Below are 21,712 nucleotides of genomic sequence, written 5' to 3' on the forward strand. Positions count from 1 at the left end.
GGAATAATTAGTGGTGGAAGAACTATTTAAAAAAAGTACAAACATTAATATCCGCCAACTATTTAAAAATACTGCATTCCTATTTTTACTCACTCAACCAGACAGTTGTCTAATCCTCATCTTCCAAACATTCCTTGAAGCTTTCCACTCAGTGATCAAATGTTCCTGGCACAGAGGGATTCAGACTCAGGATGATTATATGAATCATTTTATTATGAACTTTATTTGTAAAATCTTTGCTAAATACATGGTGACAGGTTAGATTACATGCATATAAAATCATCATACTTTATTGTACTTTAGCTGTAACTGTAAAGAGGAAATAGAAAGAGGTAGCTGGATTACACGACACACACTAAACAGAGAGTATGTAGAGGAGTAATAACATGATTTTCATACTTTTCCTGCTCTTTTCTGACATTTCCTCATGAAACTGATTCTTTTCTTTTACATATAAAAGCTTGAAGTGGTAAAACCCTTAAAACAATGATACACACATTGTCAGAAATGTTAATAAAAAAGAGTCTGTCATAAAAAGAACAAATGAATAGTTGCTGCACATGTAAACTGAGATACCGACATCTGGATGGATTTTGATTTTCATTAAGTAATATATATAAATATATATATATATATATAAACATTTCATTCAAACATACCAAGAAAAATTATCCCCACTGAAACACAATCAGTCGTTTGGCAGCATCAAACACTGACTGGTCTTTTATTATTGACAGTAATCTGTGTTAGTGTCTCCTTTGGTCTGTAGTTACGTTTCCTTCTTAGGAAAACAGTATTTAGTGTGTGAGTATTTTATCAAAATGTTAAGGCTTTGCTCGTCTTTTAAGCACCAGAATTTACCTGAACTGACACTGAAATGAGGATTCTCCAACATGTATTTGCTGTATCTTTTAGCACTTCTCTTGTACATTTGGTTTCGTAGCAAACATTTCCTGATGCTGGAAGTCCTTAATGCTGGATGGTCCAACAGGCACAGATATAACCGATATGATACTGGCTACCACCAAAAAAAATAAAAAATAAAAAAGAGCTGGGGCCGCATTCACAAAAGATCTTAAGGCTGTGTTGATTTGATCCCATTTCAGTGTGATACAAACAATAAGTAAAAACACTGTTGTTGCAAATTTAATGTATGAAATATGTGACACAGCTAATAAAATATTTAAATTAATAAAATATTTCTGCTTTTGTGTGTTCATTGTTTGATTAATTAATTACATTCATTAATCATACCATTCATATCATTCATCATGCTGCTGCCTCTCATTGGGCTAAATGAAATAAAATCATAAAAAATCTTCTCAGTTACTAAAAGCTGCTTCTATGTGTAACTAAAAAGACTCTGAGCAGTAAGTTAAGATCTTTTATGAATACGACCCCTGATGTTTGAGATATTTAGAATATGATGTCAAATATGATGTTATAACATTAAAATGATTTCTACATTCAAAGAGAGGGAGTGTTCGGTTTGCTTCACCTGAACAGCAGACACAGTTTCATGTACTGCTGCTGTGACAGATTCTTGGTGAACGGACGTTTTAGTTTCTCCCTCTTGCACGACCCTGATTACACATGTCTGGGATCATGGGAAGGGATCATGTTACCACGTATGTTACTTATAGAATAGTACACGCAGTGGGATATTTGGCCGTGAAGACTTTGTTCTCTACTCCGTAAACAAAGAAGCTGAAGTCTTTTCCGTTGTAAGTATAATGAGCGTGAGTCAGAGGCACCAACTCGATGGTCTGACGCTGCGGAGAGAAATAAAAGGCAGGTAGACGTCAGTGTCACTCAGTTATTGTTTTGGTTTTTATATTGTATGTAATGCCATTCTGCTGATAAGGAATGCTGATTGACTGCTGATTGTATCAGTATATTTTTTATCAGTCACACACACAAATCACAGTCACTCTCACAACACAGCAACCCATTAAATATGATACTGATATCAGCTGATAGAAGTGTTGATATTTCTAATATACACACCTTTTTAATCTTAAGCTTTTAGTTGACCTTTATTTATTTTATCTATTTATCTTTCTTTTATTCATTTGTTTTAGTTTGTTTTACTACTTGGTCTATTTTCTTAATACTATTTCTATATTCTTGATTGTTTTCCCACCTTTTATGTCTGGTTTTACTTCATCACATCTCTCAGTCTAACTATTTGACTCTCTATTATTCTTATCGTTTAATACCCCAAATTACACTTCTGGTTTTACTCTCTTTATTTTATAGTGACCTTATTTATTTTTTTATTTATTGTATTTTGAATCTTTTACCATCTTTTATTTTGTTCTACCTCTGGTGTTTCCTCACTGCAGATTCATGAGAGATATGGCAGAACTTCCTTACTTCCTGTTTTTATTGAGTCATTATTCATGACATAACCATTTACTCTCTGTGTTGATTTTGTATTTTGATCTAACTTTTGCGCTAAGTCTCACTTTCTGTTTCTGTTGCCATGGGAATTCACTTTCTGTAACACTGTGATTAAAACGACATCTTTTGTGTGTTCGTACCTGTTGCAGGATGCGGCTGTTGGCAGTGAAACGACCAATGTGTTCATTAATCAGTCTTCTAGTAACATCACAGATCTCCTGATCGGGGAAACCCTGGATAGGATACACCTAGGAGGGGACAGAGATAAAAAAAATATGCTTCACTACTTAATCATACATCTAATCTAATCGATCAACATTTGACTCAGAAATCATTGTGGTCCACCATCATTGATCTCGATCCTAAGGGCAGACATAAGGGGGGCCCCCTTATGTCTGCCCTTAGGATCGAGGATTGGGGACCATGAGATCGTCCTTCAATGAAGTTCTTTACTGCTCCCTTATTGGAAATCAGTTATTGATTGGATGCTACAGCTGTTTTAAACGAGAGTGGACAGACAGATACCCTTGATGTGTTACAGGGCTGCAAAGCAAATTTGGTTGTACTGGAAATGTGACTGGAAATGACTCTGATGCTGGAAATGATTGCTGCAAAAAGACTCATCTTGATGGAATGGAAATCAAGCTCTTTCCTTTCTTTCCAAAGATGGATGATTGACTTGATTTCAGTCATACAATTGAAAATACTTGGGTTTTTGAGCACTGACTCATTTAAGAAATGTTTTGCTATCTGGGACTCACTTCGGCTATCGTAAAAAGACAGACTGCCGTGGCTTGAAGGAAGAACGTCGCCTAACGTGCAAAACGTGCTTGCTGACAGTGGCAGCTCGATGAGGCAATACATCGAATATGATAGTGAGCAAGTCTCCAAAAAATGTTGAGATTCAGTTTTAAGCTCCTGTCTGCATTTATTTATTTATTTATTCATATTTATCATATAATAATAAATAATATTTATATTTATTTTTTTAAATTATTTTTTATGTAGAAAGAATTCAGTTATTTTTTATTATTATTTATTTTAAATACATATTAACTAATGTTCGGTCATGTTCTATATATGTTTAAAAATAAAAGACTGTTTAATGGAAAAGTTTTTTCTTTTTTTTGCTTTTTAAATACAGACATTTCAAAATATCACATTTTATAGCTGTAATCATAATACCGTGAAACCATTTTTTACCTAAGGTTATCATACCGTCAGAATCTCATACCATGCCTAGTATGAATGCTTCAGAAACAGTTACTGCAGAGCAATGTTCACTTTCAGCCACTAGGAGGAGCTCTAAGCTTCTTTAAACCACCTCCACCTTGTGTAGAAGTAGAGTCTGACAGTGAATTTTTACTGCTGCCCTCAGCTACTTTGACTCGGTAGTAAATTAGCCTGCTAGCTAGCTGACTGGAGGGAACATGATGCTGACAAAGACACACAAAAGTCCAGTGTGGTTTAAAAACTTCTAGAAAGTAAAGGATAATGTTGTCAGGAGTGAAATATGTGGAGCAGAGTTGAGCTATCGCGGTTTCACACGAACAGAAAGTTGCTGTCTGCTGTGACGGTTACTAAGGGAGACGCTAATCACCAAACTAGTAGCTACGTCAACGTCTGGAACAAAAGTCTCAAAGAGAAAACTAACGTTACGTCTCTCATTGCTAACATGGTTGTTGATTGTAAAGGATATACTCAGAGCTGTTTAAAAAAAATTTGTTATATTTTAGGGGTCTGTAAGCCTGTAAGATTTTTTCTTCTTTTAATGAATGTGTTTCTGTAAAGAAATGAAGGCTGATTATCATTTAAATAAACACAAGTTTGTGCGGTTAACGCTCGTTGTTTGTGTTCAATAATGAGTTATTTTATTAACACATTATCCATGACATGCAGCAAGTATTCGGTTATTCGTTTATATTTACCCACCGGTTAACAGACCATTAAAAAAATAAGCTCATGTACATCCCTATTCAGAACTAAGACGCCAAGAGAAGATGAAAGTGAGGAAGACGTGAATGCAGTTAGTGAATTGTACCCTAATACTACAGTTTACAAGCATGTTAGCAGCCCTGTGAGGCCGTAATGCTAAAAAATTATGATGTTAGTATGCTGATGGTCAGCAGGTGTAATGTTTACCATCTTATTTTAGCATGATATCATAGGTTTGTCAGGAAGGTCATTAGTTTTACAGTTTTTTTAAATCATAAACTGAATTACTGGACAAAATCAAAGTTTGATGGTGACTATAGATGAAAAGTAAAAGACCTTACTTAGGAGCAGAATTAATTTCTGAGGGGAACATGAATGTCTGAACCAAATTTCATGGCAATCCCCAAACAGTTTACTCAAAATCACAAATGTTAACCTCATGATGGAAAAGTCAAAGGATCAGTGGGATCAGTAGGATTCATCCACTGGGAGACGTGAATGTCTTTTCAGTCTCGACCAGTCTCGTCTGATGTGAATTTTATTATTAAAAGAAGTGTTTTATTTTTTACCAGCACACTCTCATCGATGAAGAAAGGATCTCCGGTCACCCTCTCAAACTTCTTGTCAGGGAAGTCCGGCTGACGGTCGGGAATAAAATCAGATATGTTGTTCTTCCTACACACAAAGAAACAGATGTACAGGAGAGGGGGGTTGGTTGAGTGTGTATGTATGTATGTGTGTGTGTGTGTGTGTGTGTGTGTGTGTGTGTGTGTGTGTGTAGCTCTGACGTACCATGTTACAGTGAGTTCGATGTAATGCATCAGGTTTTGGCTGCCGTGACAAACAGAGCAGGTCTTGTAGCCGTGGCCATGACAGGAGATACACCTGGAGGAGTGAGAGACAGATAGATGCAGCAGCTCGTATGTATTTACAACCTGCTCTCATATCAGTAAAAACATGATGTAGAGGAATTTGTAGAGATGGATTAAAGCTGAGATAAGAGGTCAGAACTGTCATGGCTGAGACAGGAAATGGGGAGTAGTCTGACACTGAAGTGGCGAGGAGAGAACAGCAGCAAGAATCTGTATGGAAACGTAAAATAGTGCAGATGCTTCCATACGGTGTACAAGTCACTGAATGACCTGATGAGCATGAAAACTACGAACATATTCTATTCTAAATAAAGTCTGAGGATCACCAAAGTTACTGCTATTAATCCAGAAGGTTGCATGAATATATGTACACCAGAGTTTCAGCCCAGTGTTTGTCCAGTTAATATAAAATGGGTTCAATTATTACTCAGGAGTCCAAATGAACATGAATCTGTTTTTCTTGCTGTAATGATTCCTCCTGTTCATACTGACCATTAGATCCTTCATAATGTTTACAATGGAAGTGATGGAGGACTAAATCCACAGTCCTCCTTCTGTGGAAACATGGATTTAAAAGTTGATGTGAAGCTAATATGAAGCTTCAGCGTCCAAATGAGTCAAATCTTCATCTTCTATGTTTCAGCGTTACAGTGTTTTTAGTAGCAAAGTCTTTTTGTTACTATACTTCCACCACAGAGAAACAGGAAACACTAAGAGGTAATCTGATGCTAAAAAGACTGTAAATGTGTCAGACATCACTCGATATGACTAACTCACACTGTTACCATAGTAACTATAATAACTATAGTAACTCACACTGATGAAGCTCAATAGAAGCTGATCAGAGACTTTATAATGACTGTGTGGACTCAATGTGGATTTAGTCCTCCATGACTTTACATTGAAAGCACATTTCAATAGTCAGTATGAACAGGAGGAATGATTACGCAGCCTCAATTTTCATTTGGGCACTTGACAGTTGTTTTGTTGTCTGAAGAGAACAATCATGATACCACATCACAGAACAGGTTTTTTAAATGTTTTAAATATTTTTTCTGGCATAGACCCTTTTTCATTAGCAGTGGAGAGACAGAAAATCACGGGAGAGAAGGCGGTGTGACATGCACTAACCCTAACCATCTGCGCTCCAGAACAGGTTATTTTTAATCCATTTTAGGATTTTTAAGTGTAAGCACTGCAACATACGACTGGAATGAACTGAAAATGCGTGTGTGTGTGTGTGTGTGTGTGTGTTTGTGTGTGATGACTGCTTTAATGTCTAAGCATTCTTTCGAGTGATGAGTCCTAATAAGGCGAGCTAAACATTCAAATGCAAACCAAACCCTGAACGTAAAAACTCACAACTGCAGGATCACTGCATCTTCTATTAAACTATTATTGTAGCAATTCATACTTATAATGTGATTAAAGGAATAAACTCACAGTGACAGAGCAATGTGGGTACATCAGACAAAATTGGCTAGGAATCACTATTTTACAGACTCATCCCAAACACACACACACCTCGAACCATGTGGGTGAAAAAACTAGTTGGTCCACTGAATCATGATTTTTAATCTGTTTATCTGTTTATCAGGTTTCAGAATCAAAACAAGGACAGGACGGTGCTAAATGGATAAGCAGCAGAGTCGCAACTTGATAAATATGTTAAAACACTTCATTCAGTGGACAGAAGAGTCTTGGATTCTGAAAATATAGCGATAGGTGTTTTTAAACCTCTGTACGTACTCTATAATCTACTCTACTCGCCTTCCCAGAGCTCCTCTCTCACCTCTGGTGGCCTCTCCCGCTACAAGAAGAACAACGCGTCTTCCCAGAGGAACGGTGCTTTGTCTTGTTCCGCCTTTTGTACCCTCTGCCATAACAGTATGAACAACGTTTCTGCAAGACGGAGAAGGAAATTCAGAGAGACAGACCAGGCCTCTCACCTCTTGCGACCTCTGCCATGACAGGAAGTGCAGCGCTTGTTCCTGGAGCGACCGTGACCATGACAGAACGTGCAACGCTTCTGCAAAATGAGACGAGGGTTATAGTATCCAGCAGGGGGCACCGTGGGGGCTTCACTTATACCAGGTCATACTGTATTATTTCCTACTGAGTGTTAGAAACAAATTGTAATCTGAGATTCTGAGAATATAGATTAAATAAGCCTATTTGGAGAAAAACGTTATGATAATAAAGTTGTAATATTTTAAGGATATCGTCCTACTTCATGAAAAGCTAAATGTTAAGTTAAAAGGTTCAAAGTTTTAAAAAGTACAGAAAAAAATGACGAGGTTTTAATTCTCACAACAGCTTTTTCTATTTTTATTTCAACATTATTCTCTACAAAGAAAAAAGATACAGTATATAGAGACTTACAACGTAATTCTAGCTATATTGTTACTTTCTCTTGTAATATAATACATGAATTTTTGTTTTTTTTGTTTGTCTGAGCACTCTATGTTTTTATTGTCAAAAACTAAAGAAATTGAAGCTACGTTTTTCCTATTTTCTTGTTTTTTTGAGTTAACTTTCGTACAAACCTTTTAAAATGAAAAATGAATGCTGTCGATATCATATAGCACACAGTATGAATAAGACATAATGTAGGCATGTGATTTATCTTTCTGCAAGACTTTGTACATTTCTCAAAAAACTGAAAATGTGGCTTTAGTCTGAGGTGCAATAATCAGATTACATGTTAAACATTTTTATGAGTGAAATAAGATACCAAATAAATATAAGAACACTGAAAAAAACTAAGCTTGACCTTCATGAAATCTCTTCAAGTGAGAATCTCTATACTGAGAAATGTAGTGGGTTAACCATGAGTCTGTGGTGTCGATTGATCCCTCGACTCTTTAATCAATCAGGAATCCTTTAAAAGCAAATGATAAAACCAAGAAATCTTACCTGGCCTCTACCATGACACATAACACAGCGAGTTCTTCCACAGCCATTGCACTTGTGACACAGCTAAAACACACACGCAAAATAATTACTATAAACTATTCCAAATATTACCAAAAGATCCATCAGATCCGTTAGTGTCAGTGTTCACATTTATAATGAGGTTGTTTGGATGCATTTTTACTAACATCCTAAACCAAATGTTCGGAGCTGTACCTTTACAAAGGACGAGTGTGGCACGCGGACCTTCTCCACCACGTCGGTGTATCTCGGAGGCATTACCATCGGGATGTCCCACGGTGGAGGACTCATACCGTACTGAGGACCATCGACCGGCTGACCTGTTTGATAGATAAATAAATAGATAGATAGATAAATAGGTAGGTAGGTAGGTAGGTAGGTAGGTAGGTAGGTAGGTAGGTAGGTAGGTAGGTAGGTAGGTAGGTGGATGGATGGATGGATAGGTAGGTAGATAGATAGGAAAAATACTTGTAGTCCAAGTTTGACTTTTTGGGCCAAATGCTCTTCACTTTGCCTCTTGAAAAAATAACATACATACAAAATATCTATAATTGTATTTGTCTTTTAGGTAGGTAGGTAGGTAGGTAGGTAGGTAGGTAGGTAGGGTAGGTAGGTAGGTAGGTAGGTAGGTAGGTAGGTAGGTAGGTAGGTAGGTAGGTAGGTAGGTAGGTAGATGGATGGATGGATGGATAGGTAGATAGGTAGATAGATAGGAAAAAAACTTGTAGTCCAAGTTTGACTTTTTGGGCCAAATGCTCTTCACTTTGCCTCTTGAAAAAATAACATACATACAAAATATCTATAATTGTATTTGTCTTTTAGGTAGGTAGGTAGGTAGGTAGGTAGGTAGGGTAGGTAGGTAGGTAGGTAGGTAGGTAGGTAGGTAGGTAGGTAGGTAGATAGATAGATAGATAGATAGATAGATAGATAGATAGATAGATAGATAGATAGATAGATAGATAGGTAGGTAGGTAGGTAGGTAGGTAGGTAGGTAGGTAGGTAGGTAGGTAGATAGATAGATAGATAGATAGATAGATAGATAGATAGATAGATAGATAGATAGATAGATAGATAGGTAGGTAGATAAATAGCTAGGTGGGTGGCTGGGTGGGTAGGTAGGTAGGTAGGTAGGTGGGTAGGGCTGATCTTCCTGTGTCTAAACATTAACAATCTGTCAGCTAATAACGAATAAAATAATAAAAATCATTATGTCCTCAAAATTCTTTAAGGTCACATTTCAACACATTTTTAGCGACACTAGCAGCAGTGTTGGTCCAGACTGAAATATAAGTACTGAATGGATTGACATGAAATTTAGTTCAGACATTCATGGTGCACAGAGGATGGATCCTAATGACTTTGAGTTTCATCAGGTCCATTTTTAACTTGTTCAATTATTTAGTTTCTGACTCAAATACAAAAGCAAATCTTGTATTGTTAGCTCAAAGGAAATATTTACCGTTGTATGACTCAAACTGCCAGGCGCTGGCTCTGGTCTCAGTGTAGGTCTCCAGTCGATACTGCAGAAATAAGAAGACAACAGTGGAGCCAGTGAGTTCTTTGGATTCTTTATGTAGTCAATGTAAAAACACATGTTCATATTGTCACACATGCCCTGGTTACACCTGACATTAACACGTGTCTCACAAGTGGACAGCACTAAATACAAGTGTTACCAACCTCTGAGACGCATTGTGATACGATCACTCAAACCACTTGCCGAGGTGGTCTGGGACGCATCTGATCACATACCTCAACATATCCACTCTCCGATAGATTGACATTGAAGCCATAAAATGGCAATGTAATTCAGAGCAGTAACTCCCTGGAGACTGTTTTTTTTGGCACCCTTATAGTGACGATAAGACTCCAGGAAGTCACGGTAACCAAGAAACACTCCAACACATAACTCCTCGTAAAATCGCACACTGACCTTTGTTTGAGTACTGATTAAACAAGCAAGTTATGTGTTAATTAGACAAACTGAAAGGTGCTGGTGGGCAGACTTCTTAACCTTTTGGACAGAGCCAAGTGAGTTGTTACCCTGTTTCCAGTTTTTATGCTAAGCCTCGAGATGACTTTTGTTGTGATTTGGTGTTATATAAATAAAGATTGATTGATTGAGCTAAGCTTACTATATAAAGTTCTCACAGGGCAGAGCCTGTAGACCTCTGTGTGTGGTGGTGGTGTGTAGATGATATTTCTAAAGCAGGAAATGCTCCTACCCTGTACACGGTGATGGGTTTGAGCTCTTTGAAGGTGAGGTTCCTGGCAGGTTTGGCGCTGTACCTCCATTTGGATTCCACAAACTTGAGCAGGGCTTCTCTGGCCACATCCTCCGATACTGTGGGGACCCTGAACGAGCAAACATCACATCCTACCTTCATATTTTTGTTCAAAATCTTGAGGGACAGTTTCAATTATTTCGGTCAGTTATTGATGTGTGTGTTACCTGACGTTGGGCACCAAAGTGTTCCTGTTTTCTTCAGGCTGGGGGTTGTAGGCAGGGGGAGGAGGGTACAACGGATTATCACCCTCTGGACACAAACACACACACACACACACACACACACACACACACACACACACACACACACAAACACACACACACACACAGATGAGGGATGAGCACTGAAAAAGGAGAAATGATGAATGAGAACAAAAGGAGTCTCACCTCCTCCTTTGTGACCCTGGTATCCATGGATGTCTTCCAGCCAGCCAGGAGGGGGCGCAGATGGTCCCTCCTCTGGTATGTTTGGATCAAATGAACCTGAAAAGAGACAGAATGAAGAGGTCCATCATTTACATCATTTTCATTTAACTTGATTTAAAAATGCTCATGTTTTTTGTTCACATGATCTTTTTGGTGAGGTAAAAATCTAATTAAATATTATTTCTTATACTCTGCTAAATTATTACCTAAATAATACCACCTGGTGACTTTACATAAAGAGCAGGTGCTGTTAGCCTGGTGGACAAGGCGACCCCGTAAAACCATATGAAACAGACTGTAAATAACTATTATTGTTATTACCTATCAACTGATATTTTTTAAATTAATCAGTTATTCATGTGCTCAGTGAAACACATCCAATACAAGTTGTCGCCCAAAACTAAAGATAATCAGTTTAGTTTCATAGAGAAGTATGAAAACCAGAATATAATCACACTTGGGAAGCTTTGTTTGTCTTCATAAGAAACTTTATTATTGTTGACAAACACTGTACATTAATAAATACTTGTCCTTATCAGGGTTATTATAGTTAACGAAAACTAAAAAAATTTAGCAATGAAAAAATAATTTAGTTAACTGAAACTAAAATAAAAACTACAATTAAAACAAAAACGAAAACTAAATAAAAACTACAATGAACAATGTAAAACTAACTCAAACTAAACTGAATTGCAGATAAATTCATCTTCGTTTTAGTTGTTGTTTCGTTTTCTCCCTCGATTACTTCCTGTCCTGCAGCAGCCGCTATGCTTCGTGGTTAAAGACTGAAATTAAAAAGGACTTGATGATAAAACATATTTAGTGTCACTTATTCTTTCATCCTTTTCAGCTTCTACAAGTCAAGACTTTCTCTTAATACCTGAAAAACTAAAACTAAATAAAAACTAAACTGAAACTACTACGTCACTTGATGAACTAACTAAAACTAAACTGAAATAAAAAAGCAAACTGAAAAACTAAAGAAAAATAAAAACTAAAGAAAATTTCAAAACTATAATAACCCTGGTCCTTATATCTGTTTCTATAGTGTTTTAGAACTACAACATACTGTATTATAAACTATTTATTCAATGTTTGCATACAGTATTTCTTATAAATGTTAAATATGAGGACTTAAATAAAAAGTGTTGACTGTTGCTTTAAGGTAAATTTAACAACCTCTCCTTGAAATTCAAAGTTTTGCTTCAATTCACTGTCACAGAATGTCACGTGCAATCATATAAAGTCCACGTTTTTCTTGTCAACATGCAGAAGAGCGATGAAAGTGTTTCTGTCAGTGAGGCAGGAAGTGAGGACGCATTCTTTAACTGTAAGGAAACTGCTTTCAGCCCGACGTGACAGACGAGTCGCTCAGGAAACAACAGGTCACGCTAACATTACTGAAGGCCAGTACCTTCATACCAGAAATATACACACTACAAGCCACACTAAGAGGTTGGTCCACCAGTAGATGAGTCTAGTCTGGTATAATCTACAGGATTATTGCCTGTCCTGTTCATTCCACACACACTGACTCACACTAATCACTTCAGTACACACACCCACCCACGTCCATCACTCCTGGCCGGCTCGTGTTATAAACTCAAGCTCAAATCTGTCACTGCTGAATTTAAACACAAGTAATGAGACTAATGAATAGCCAGCGTGTGATTATTATAAACCAATAAAAACATTATAATGATTCATTATAAATATACATACATAAATCTAACAGAATCAGATGAATAACATCAACAGTGAGATTAAAACCTCTCTGAGCTCATTCCTGATGTTGGGAACAGTCCAGATAAAGACAGTAAAGCTCAAACATTACAGCAGAAACAATTATTGATTCATTTATTTAATCACCAACTATTTTGATAATTGATTCATCATTTCTTTAAGAAACAAAAGTCCTAATTCTCTGGTTCCAGCTCCTTAAATGTGAATATATTCTGGTTTCTTTAATCCTCTGTGACATTAAACTGAATATCTTTGCATCTTTATCTTGCTAACTGTTGATCTGGACACAAAAAATACACTCTAAGTTGTACCTTTAGTTTTGGGACACACCCTATCCCTGCCCTCTGGTCTACATTCCTGTTTGTGCATTTCTGTTTACCTAAGCAGCTTTCTTTTACATACATCCTCAGTGTCCGCGTTTGAACCTCATATCTTTACCTTTCGTACACACCTGTCACACCCCTGACTGAACATTTACATAGTTTTACAACCAGTCGGTCCACAGCAGTCCTGTTACAGACCACCTGGTATTAACATGGGACCTGCACCTGCACATGTATTCTCTGATCTATGAGCCTTTACATTTACATCTAGTAGTAAAATATGTCTTTGTCTCAGTATGAAAATAAGCACAAACAGCATCAGTCACTTTTGTGTGAGGGTAAACTTTTAGCTTGTGCTGCTATCTGGAGCTTTTACTGGGCTTGTTTTAGCTGGCAGGAAGAGGCTTAGTGACCTTTCAGCTTAATGGAACTATTTATTTCTTATCTGAATGTGATCGTGCTGTAATAATAAATAATAATGCTGATTGTTTTACCTGCATTAACTGGTGTCCAGGTATCTTTTATATAACATATCCAGATATAGATGGCCTGTTAATAAAAGGTGTAAATGGGCTATGAAGGATTCAATTAAGATCTAACGTGGCTGCATACTATCTAACTTATGCTATAATCATCAACATTTTTTCATGTTTCAATCATTAAACATATTTTGCACATAAAGTTCAATGTAGCAATACTAATACTATGTATTACTATTTTAAAATTATTACTATAGATATTTTCCATGTTATTTTACTTTTTTTTTTTCTTTCCTTTCTTTCTTTTAAACATTGCTTTATGCTTTTTAGGTCCTTTTAATGAGAAGCACTAATGTAATTTATTTTGATGTAAAGCACTTTGAGCTGCATTTCTTGTATAAAAAGTCCTATACAAATAAAGTTTCTTTTAAATTACTATTAGGGCCCAAGCACTGACCAGAGTGAAGCCCTATTGTATCTGTAAACCGACATGCATGGGGAGGGCGAGGGCCCGTTCACCGCTACTTGCAGCTTTAATTATTATTATCATTACTACAGTTGCTATTAAGTCAAGCTGTTTTTTAAAGTGACTGTGGATCTAAATCACCTGCTTTTATCTTTATTTATCCACCTCAACTAACTCTGATTTTCTATACTTTATTATTTGTAGTAGAATGAAATAACAGAACAGACCTGGTCATCGACATCAATATATAAGTTCATACATAATAGGGCTGCGTTTAAGATATGTTAGGGTTACGTTCACAAATATTATCAAACACAAACAAACCAAAAAAATCTCATTTAAGTCAAAGCTTATAAACCTTGGCCAAAGGAAAAATAAAATGAAATAGAAATAATAAGGAGCTTTAAATTAAAGGTTTTACAGTTTGTTACACTCCTCAAATTCAAGTATTGGATTTGTAGAAATATCCAGTCAGTCTAAAAGCTCAGATGTGTAAAACGTTCCCAGTTTATCAGTGATACAGTGGACCCCTCCCCTCATAATCCACACATGTGTGGACAAACTACGATACCCACCCAGCAAATACCACACTACAAACACACCCTGCCTCTCTTCATCTTTGTTTTTTTAGGCTTTATGTTCAGTAGATTGATGTCAATTCAGTAAACACAGCACGCCTCGACTAGCACTTGCTCTCCCAGCTCAGAGGTGAAGGTCAAACTCGAGCTCAGCCACGAGTTCGTCGCCATGCTCAGAAACCCTTTGAGTAGTTTAATGTCTTTTTTTACTAGTTTACAACAGCTCGATTCTAACTGATCAATCATGAGTTTAAACAAATCACCTTCATTCCCCCAGAGAAATATTTCATGATGATTTATTTGTACAGTCTGAGCCGAGCTGTGACTGTAATAGCAGACAACTGTTAGTTCATTGGTGGGGATTCCCCAAACTCTCAGTGACTCAGATACACAACTCTATTCAGTAAGTGACTCATACTAACTTAAATGTCAAACACAAACACTCTCTCACACACACACCCACACACACACACACACACAGATGATGGGGGGCCTTACAGGGACAGAGGCTGAACTGAGGAGCTGCATTAAGAGTCAGTATGAAAAAAACACTTTTCATATAAATGTGATTTTAAAGATTAACATTACAGACTAGAGATGGGTATCATTCGTTTAATTATGATGATACCACCAATCCAAGTCTCCTCAAAGTGATCCTGATACCAGCTGATTCCTTCATCAGAGACCCATCACACATGTAGGTGTCTGTGTTTTATCATGTGTAACAGTGTGTAGTGTAGACTCACTTTAGAGCGTTGAGGAGGCATGTTGGCTGCTGAACTGCTAAGCGTGCTAACTCAAATTCACCACGACTTGCTGCTGTGGCAGTGGGCCAATCACATGTCACATTTAATCCAAGAACGCTTGTGTTGATTGGCTGTGAGCAAGTCCATACAAATCATATTTTCTAGCTCTGGGTGCAAAAAGGATTGATTGCAGGTGTCGTTTGACGGGAGACGAATCGATACTACTTGGTATCGATTTATTTCGGTTGATAGCTTAAAGATATTGAGTACTGATACCCAGCTCTATTGCAGACAGATACTAACTATCACTGTGATCAATAACTCACATGACTGTTTGATAAATACCAGGTGCTGTTTTATGCTTTGTTACTTTCGCCCCCGCCTGGATTAAATATAAAAAAACACAACTAATAAAAACTTGAACTGTTAGTACAAATAGAGTAGACTATAACTTTTAAGAAACATTAAACAGTACAGCAGTATGAACAACTTTCATTTGCCGTATTACTGAGATGAATTTTCTTTTTTTGACTTGTCGTGACAGACATATCGGACTGTAGACGCCTCGGGGACCAGCACAGACAAAAGAGACACTGACTGCACCCACACTTCCCCACAGACACAAGACACTCCTCATCCTGGTTCTGGGAAACTGTGGCTGCAGAGGTCTGATCAGAGCAGAGCCGGCTGCCTCACACAGTGTCACCACAGGAGAAGAAGAATCAGCTGTTCCTATCGTCCTGAAAATGAGTCCTGACAGTTAAACCTGACTTGCTTCTATACTGATGTGTATGAACTATTTAACTCATAGAATCACTTTTTTGGGGAGCATCACACTCGCCCCAATATATAAAAATGTTTCCTGACATTTCTAAAACAAAACAGTGTAGTTAGGGCTGCACAATTTTTATCGCAACCTCGATTTTGGCTTCCCATGATCAAATTAACGTGATCGAGCGATATTGAAAATGCGTCCTCTGTTCATAGAGCACTCTGCATCAAAGCATTTTTTCCACTGCAAAGCAAATCATATACATCTATGCTGCGCGGTGCAGGGAGCAGCTCTGATTGGCTCACATACAGATCAGGCGGGGAGTTCCTGTCCTCTGAAAAGAAGCCAATGCGGAAGTAACTTAGAGCTGCATTCTATCAAAAGGCCACCAGGGGGCGATCGGCTCTATACAAGTCAATGGAGAATTCACCAACTTCTCACTTGATTTCTAACCTCAGTAAACGTTTTCAAAATGTGTTTATGGTCTCAATCGCTAGTTTAAAGCCTTCTTCAATGCAGTATGATGTTCATTTGGGACATTTTGGCCTCCCTGATTTTATATTTGACGATAAAGCAGGGTATGCATTAGGGCGTGGCTACCCTGATTGACAGGTTGATTGACCAATGTCCCTGAGATACAGCCCTCGCAACCAATCGCAGCCTCCCCGCTCCGCTCATGGCTCCGCCCATGGCCCCGCCTCATGCCCATATAAGTAGAATCCGTGTTCTTTTTTTCCCAGCATGCACCTGAAATTTTCAAGATGGCGCTGCCTTGATTCGATACTATTGGCTTCCGAGCAGCAGTCCACAAACCAATGGGTGACGTCACGGATGTTACGTCCATTTCTTATATACAGACTATGATATAGATCAGACATTGGTCTAAGGAGCGCTTGATTTGCTTTGCAGTGGAAAAAACTCTACATCACACTTTGCAGATGATATGTTCTTGCTTAACATCGCTCAAAATATTGAAAGCTCTTGTGAATGTAATTAGTCAATCATGAATAAATGGGCTCATACACACAATTGTGGCATAAAATGGTCTTAAGATGTCAATAATATAATTTATCGTGATTATTTCTGAGAGAATATATCAACAACAGTAGTTTGATAGTAACAGGACTACTTAGCTCTAATCAGCTGTTTGTATCCAAGGAACCAAATGGAGTTTACATAATACTTCTTATCTTTTATAATATTAAACATATTCAAGCTTTGACTTCCCTTGTTGAAGTTGATCAGCAGCATCAGCAAAAATAATCTCTCCACATAACGGAGTAATGAAAAGTTTCAGCACAACAATGTAATATTACATGAATACATACAATAGCTCCTTGATTAGGACGCTTCCGAGGCTCCACGCAGCTATTAGACATGTGCGTCACGATTTTATCCAACACAAACCTTTTCTATGCCACAGCCAGCGTTTCAGTGCTTCTAATTCTGCTCCTGTTTTCTTGGAGCTGCACGCCAGATAAAAATACATCAGAGTCGGTGCGCTTATGTCACGCTGCACACAATACCTTCTGTCTGAGGGATAAAAATACCAGCGAGAAGGTGTTTCCCACCCCGAAAAGATCTGGACGGAGATGGACCGAGTGTGAGAACAGCGTGGAGGGAGGCAGATAGAGACTCATTAAGAGAAGGAAAAATAAAAAAAAGTGAAGCAAGGGAGGGAGTTGGAGAAGGAATGTGAGTGGTGGAAAAAAAAGGAGAGGAAACAAAAGCCAGTCTGATTATAGAGGCTTTAACTGGACAATGCATCCAAAATACTCCAGCTGAACTGCTGCACTTCAGGAGCTCTTTTGTTCATCTGTAGCTCTTTGTAAAAATCCAGTTTATGATTAAAAGGTTCAGTTTGTATGCTCCACAGACTCTCAGCTCCTTTAAATCACAGCTGAAGACTTTGCTGTACGCTGCTGCTTTTTACTAAATCCAAATTTGAGTATCTCACACTGCCATGTAACTTTAATTCTCCTGTTTTGATCTGTTTTATTCTACTTTGATTGAATATATGTTGCTTTTATATGCTGTCTTGATGTATTTTACGTTTTATATAAAGCACTTTGAATTGTGACATTCAAATAAATCTGCCTTGACTATTTGACTGTAATAAGACATGCAGGCCTACAGGTGGTCCACAGTGAAATGTGAACAATAGATCAAACTTTTCTTTTTAACATAAACATCTACTTCTACTCTGACTCTCTAAACTTCATTGACAAGACAACGAGACACAGGAAATTATTTCAGTTACTGTTTCAGCCACAATAAAAACTAACAGATGGTTGGACCCTGTGACCAGCAACAGAGCCCGAACGATATATCAGTTGGTAAATATTATCAGCCGATAATAACCTATCAGATATATTGGTATCAGTGAATATGTTACTTTTCAAAGTTATATATTCAGAATTGTATGTATATTTGACCCTTTTTCTTAATTCAAGTTTAATATATATGTTATTGTTTTTTTTGTTTGTTCCACATGTTTTTTTATTCATATCTAATTCTCCTTATTAAATTCCCAGAGAAGTTTACTGTTTCAGTGCACTCATGTCATTTTATACCATAAGGTTTATTGTTAAACTGTAAAATGTCATACTTTCATTATATTTAAGGGATCATTTAAAACATTGTAAGGATGTAAGGATGTTCGTGTGTTAAGCAATGATTAGTGATGAGAACTGATAAGACTTTATTGATATCAGTGCCATTATCGAATCTACTTATCAATCAGATTCCTTATCAATTCCTGATCATTTTTTTCTGTGGAAAAAAGTTGGACTACAAGTTTTCAGCGACACCGCTCAGAACTGTTTTATTATCTTCTGTTTATCACCGACCTGCACACTGATGAATACATGAAACATAACTGGTAGATAGCTGCAGCACCAGGTTAGTTTCTTCATCTCAGAGTTGCTTTAAGTTGTTTCATGCTGCAGTGTGTGTTGATCTGCTCTCGTTTGTTACTACCACATAGGGCTGGGCAATTAATCGAAAAATAATCGAAACCGACATTTAGAAACTCTAATGGACTAAATCTTGCTCATGTCAATTAATGGTGGTGTTCACTGTTGCCATGACAGTAAAGGTTTCATATATTTAAGGAATTTGAAAACTTGTCTCCAGTGACGATTTGAACCCAAACCATGATCTTTACATAGTTCTAATCAAGTAAACTAGACATTAACCACAGCGTCACACCTTAAAACATCTTTATTTTCACTCCCTAAAGATCCTCATGTGTGAGGGCAGCAGTGGAAAATACTAAACTAAAGAAACTGTGAAAATACATAATTGTTCATCAAGGGGGGAAATAATTCTTCATTAATCTTAATCGAGGTGAAAAGTTCAATTAATCGTGATTTAGATTTTTGTCATAATCACCCAGCTCTACTTCCGCAGTTAGAAAGTTCCCAGTAAACTTCACGTTCATCTCACAGATGAGTACCGCTCTACCAACATGCCTGAGCATCGATAAGAGGAATCCATAAGCTCAGAGGCATCATACTAAAAACCAAACTCAAAACTATATTCCTATCCCTAGCGATTATGCGTTCAGAATCCATTCAGAGCAACTATAAACATATCCATCATGGCCAGACAACAGCATAAATCTGACCCATAAATCAACATAAAACAGCTGTCTGCTTGTTTTGCTTTCCCACTGCAGCACAACTCAACTGTTCCAACAAGCCATTAGTGGATGTTTACATTTTTCACCATTACACCCACACTACTAACAAGTATTGTGGGTGTATCCAGTCTGAGATATCTGATTCTTATTGTCTAAAAACTAAAACGTCACATCATTGCCACATTACTTTGTTTAGCTCCAAAAACTAATAACAGTGATCACGTTTTCAGTCTCTGAGAGTAGTTCTGTGTCTCAACCTCTGAACTTTACACATTGTAAAGAAGTTTAGTAGAAATCCAGACTGTGAATGCAGCAGCTACAGTACTACGTTCCTGCACATGCTCAGTAGAGTCTGCCTTACACAGAACTACTCTCAGAGACTGAAAACATGATCACTGTTATTAGTCTTTGGAGCCGTTTCTAACCAAACTAACGTGACCGCTGCACTGGGTGACATGTTCCTTCATTATGGAGAGTTTGTGTAGTTTTTGGACAACAACAGCAATAAGATATATCAGACAAGCAAAGTGAAGACGTTACTGTGGCCTCTGAGAAACTGACAGACTAAGTGATTATTAATTATGATAAAGAAATGAATTGTTAGTAGCATCCCTATTATAGCTTCCTCTAAACTCTGCACAGAGAACCACAAACATAAACTTTAATTGTGATTACACATTAAAAAACACCTTAGAGTCACTGTACTGCTGACAGGAATATAAACATCCAGTGGTGAAAGAAGTACTCAGGTCCGTTACTTAAGTAAAATTAATAATGCAGCAATGTAAGTCCTGCATGAAACATCACTATACTACATACTGCTCTTTATAAGACGTGTTGTATTTAAAAGCTTGTTATATTATCCATTGTGTCAAATCTGCATCTGAAAAGTAACTAAAGCTGTTAAATAAATATAGTGGAGCAGAAAGTAGCATCACATGGAAATACTACAGTAAAGTACAAGTACCTCAAACTGTACTACAGTAAAGTATAAATACCTCAAACTGTACTACAGTAAAGTACAAGTACCTCAAACTGTACTACAGTAAAGTATAAATACCTCAAACTGTAATACAGTAAAGTACAAGTACCTCAAACAGTACTACAGTAAAGTACAAGTACCTCAAACTGATACTTTGGTAAATGTACTGAGTTACTTTCCACCACTGGTAATAACATGAGAAAGTGAACACCAGTCTTTCTCAGGAGTTACAGGTATATTTAAATCAGTGTTTGTCAGAGCTGCCTGCAGTAAATACAGTGTAACTACATATAAACATTACACTGACTGTTACTCCAGTTAAATAACCGTTAATGAACTTCATTACTCTACAGTTAAACAGCCGTTAACAGTGTTATTTTACACCCGGTTTAACGTTTGTCCCGTTAAACTTTAGTTCACACGGGTAAAGCAGCAGGTAAACTGTGTCTCTCTGTAAGTATTTAATATTCATTTCACTTTCTTACCCAGCTCTTCTTCCTTCTCCATTCCTCCGTTGATGTTGCTGTCGCTCCGACTGAAGCTCAGGAGCAGCTGCGCCTGCGCAGTGCGCGACGTTCAGCTCCCACTTCCGGTTATGACTTTAACAATAAAAGCACGTTGTTGAGATTGAACACTGCACATAAATCATAATTATGTAAGTATGTAGGTATATACTGTCAATGAGTTTATGTGAATAGAATAAATAAAATATGAGCTGGTGTGTGAATCTCTCAGGGCTTTTTTAAAATTAGATTTTTTTAAAAGTATACAAGTAAATAGATGTAAAAGTCATGCTATCAAGTTTGTTTTGCCAAATATGCAGTGGTGGTTCTAGCTTGTATGGGCGAACCCCCTTTCAGTGTGGTTGGATAATAAAATAAATACGAAATTCAATGAAGAAAGCAGGTCTGAAATAAGGACTTTATAAAAGTGACCCTGTTGTTTCACAGCTGAGAGGCCTGAACACAAAAGGCTGTAGTGTATTTTCTGCTATAGATAAAATATCCACCACAAGGCCCTGAGACATTTAGGCTGCATTAACACCAAACTGTCAGATTCTGTGACCTGTAATGCTGAAGGAAGTACTCAGATCCAGATCTATATCAAAAGTATCATTACCACA

At 37.3% G+C, this 21,712-nt stretch overlaps 1 protein-coding gene across 1 annotated transcript; it reads right to left on the reverse strand.

Annotated features, from left to right (window-relative positions):
- Positions 1–240: 240 nt before the first annotated feature.
- On the reverse strand, positions 241–21,109 carry ssuh2.1 (ssu-2 homolog, tandem duplicate 1). The gene is made up of 12 exons (XM_053316041.1): positions 21,075–21,109; positions 10,819–10,914; positions 10,597–10,681; positions 10,370–10,499; positions 9,604–9,664; positions 8,340–8,464; positions 8,127–8,189; positions 7,160–7,239; positions 5,131–5,223; positions 4,908–5,013; positions 2,544–2,651; positions 241–1,772 (listed from the first exon to the last, which is right to left on the reverse strand). Exons 1-12 carry the CDS (start codon positions 21,094–21,096, stop codon positions 1,638–1,640), a joined length of 1,104 nt encoding a protein of 367 aa, XP_053172016.1. The 5' UTR covers positions 21,097–21,109; the 3' UTR covers positions 241–1,637.
- Positions 21,110–21,712: the final 603 nt, after the last annotated feature.

The sequence above is a fragment of the Scomber japonicus genome, chromosome 3 (genome assembly GCF_027409825.1).
Source record: "Scomber japonicus isolate fScoJap1 chromosome 3, fScoJap1.pri, whole genome shotgun sequence".
In the NCBI taxonomy this organism is placed as follows: Eukaryota; Metazoa; Chordata; class Actinopteri; order Scombriformes; family Scombridae; genus Scomber; species Scomber japonicus.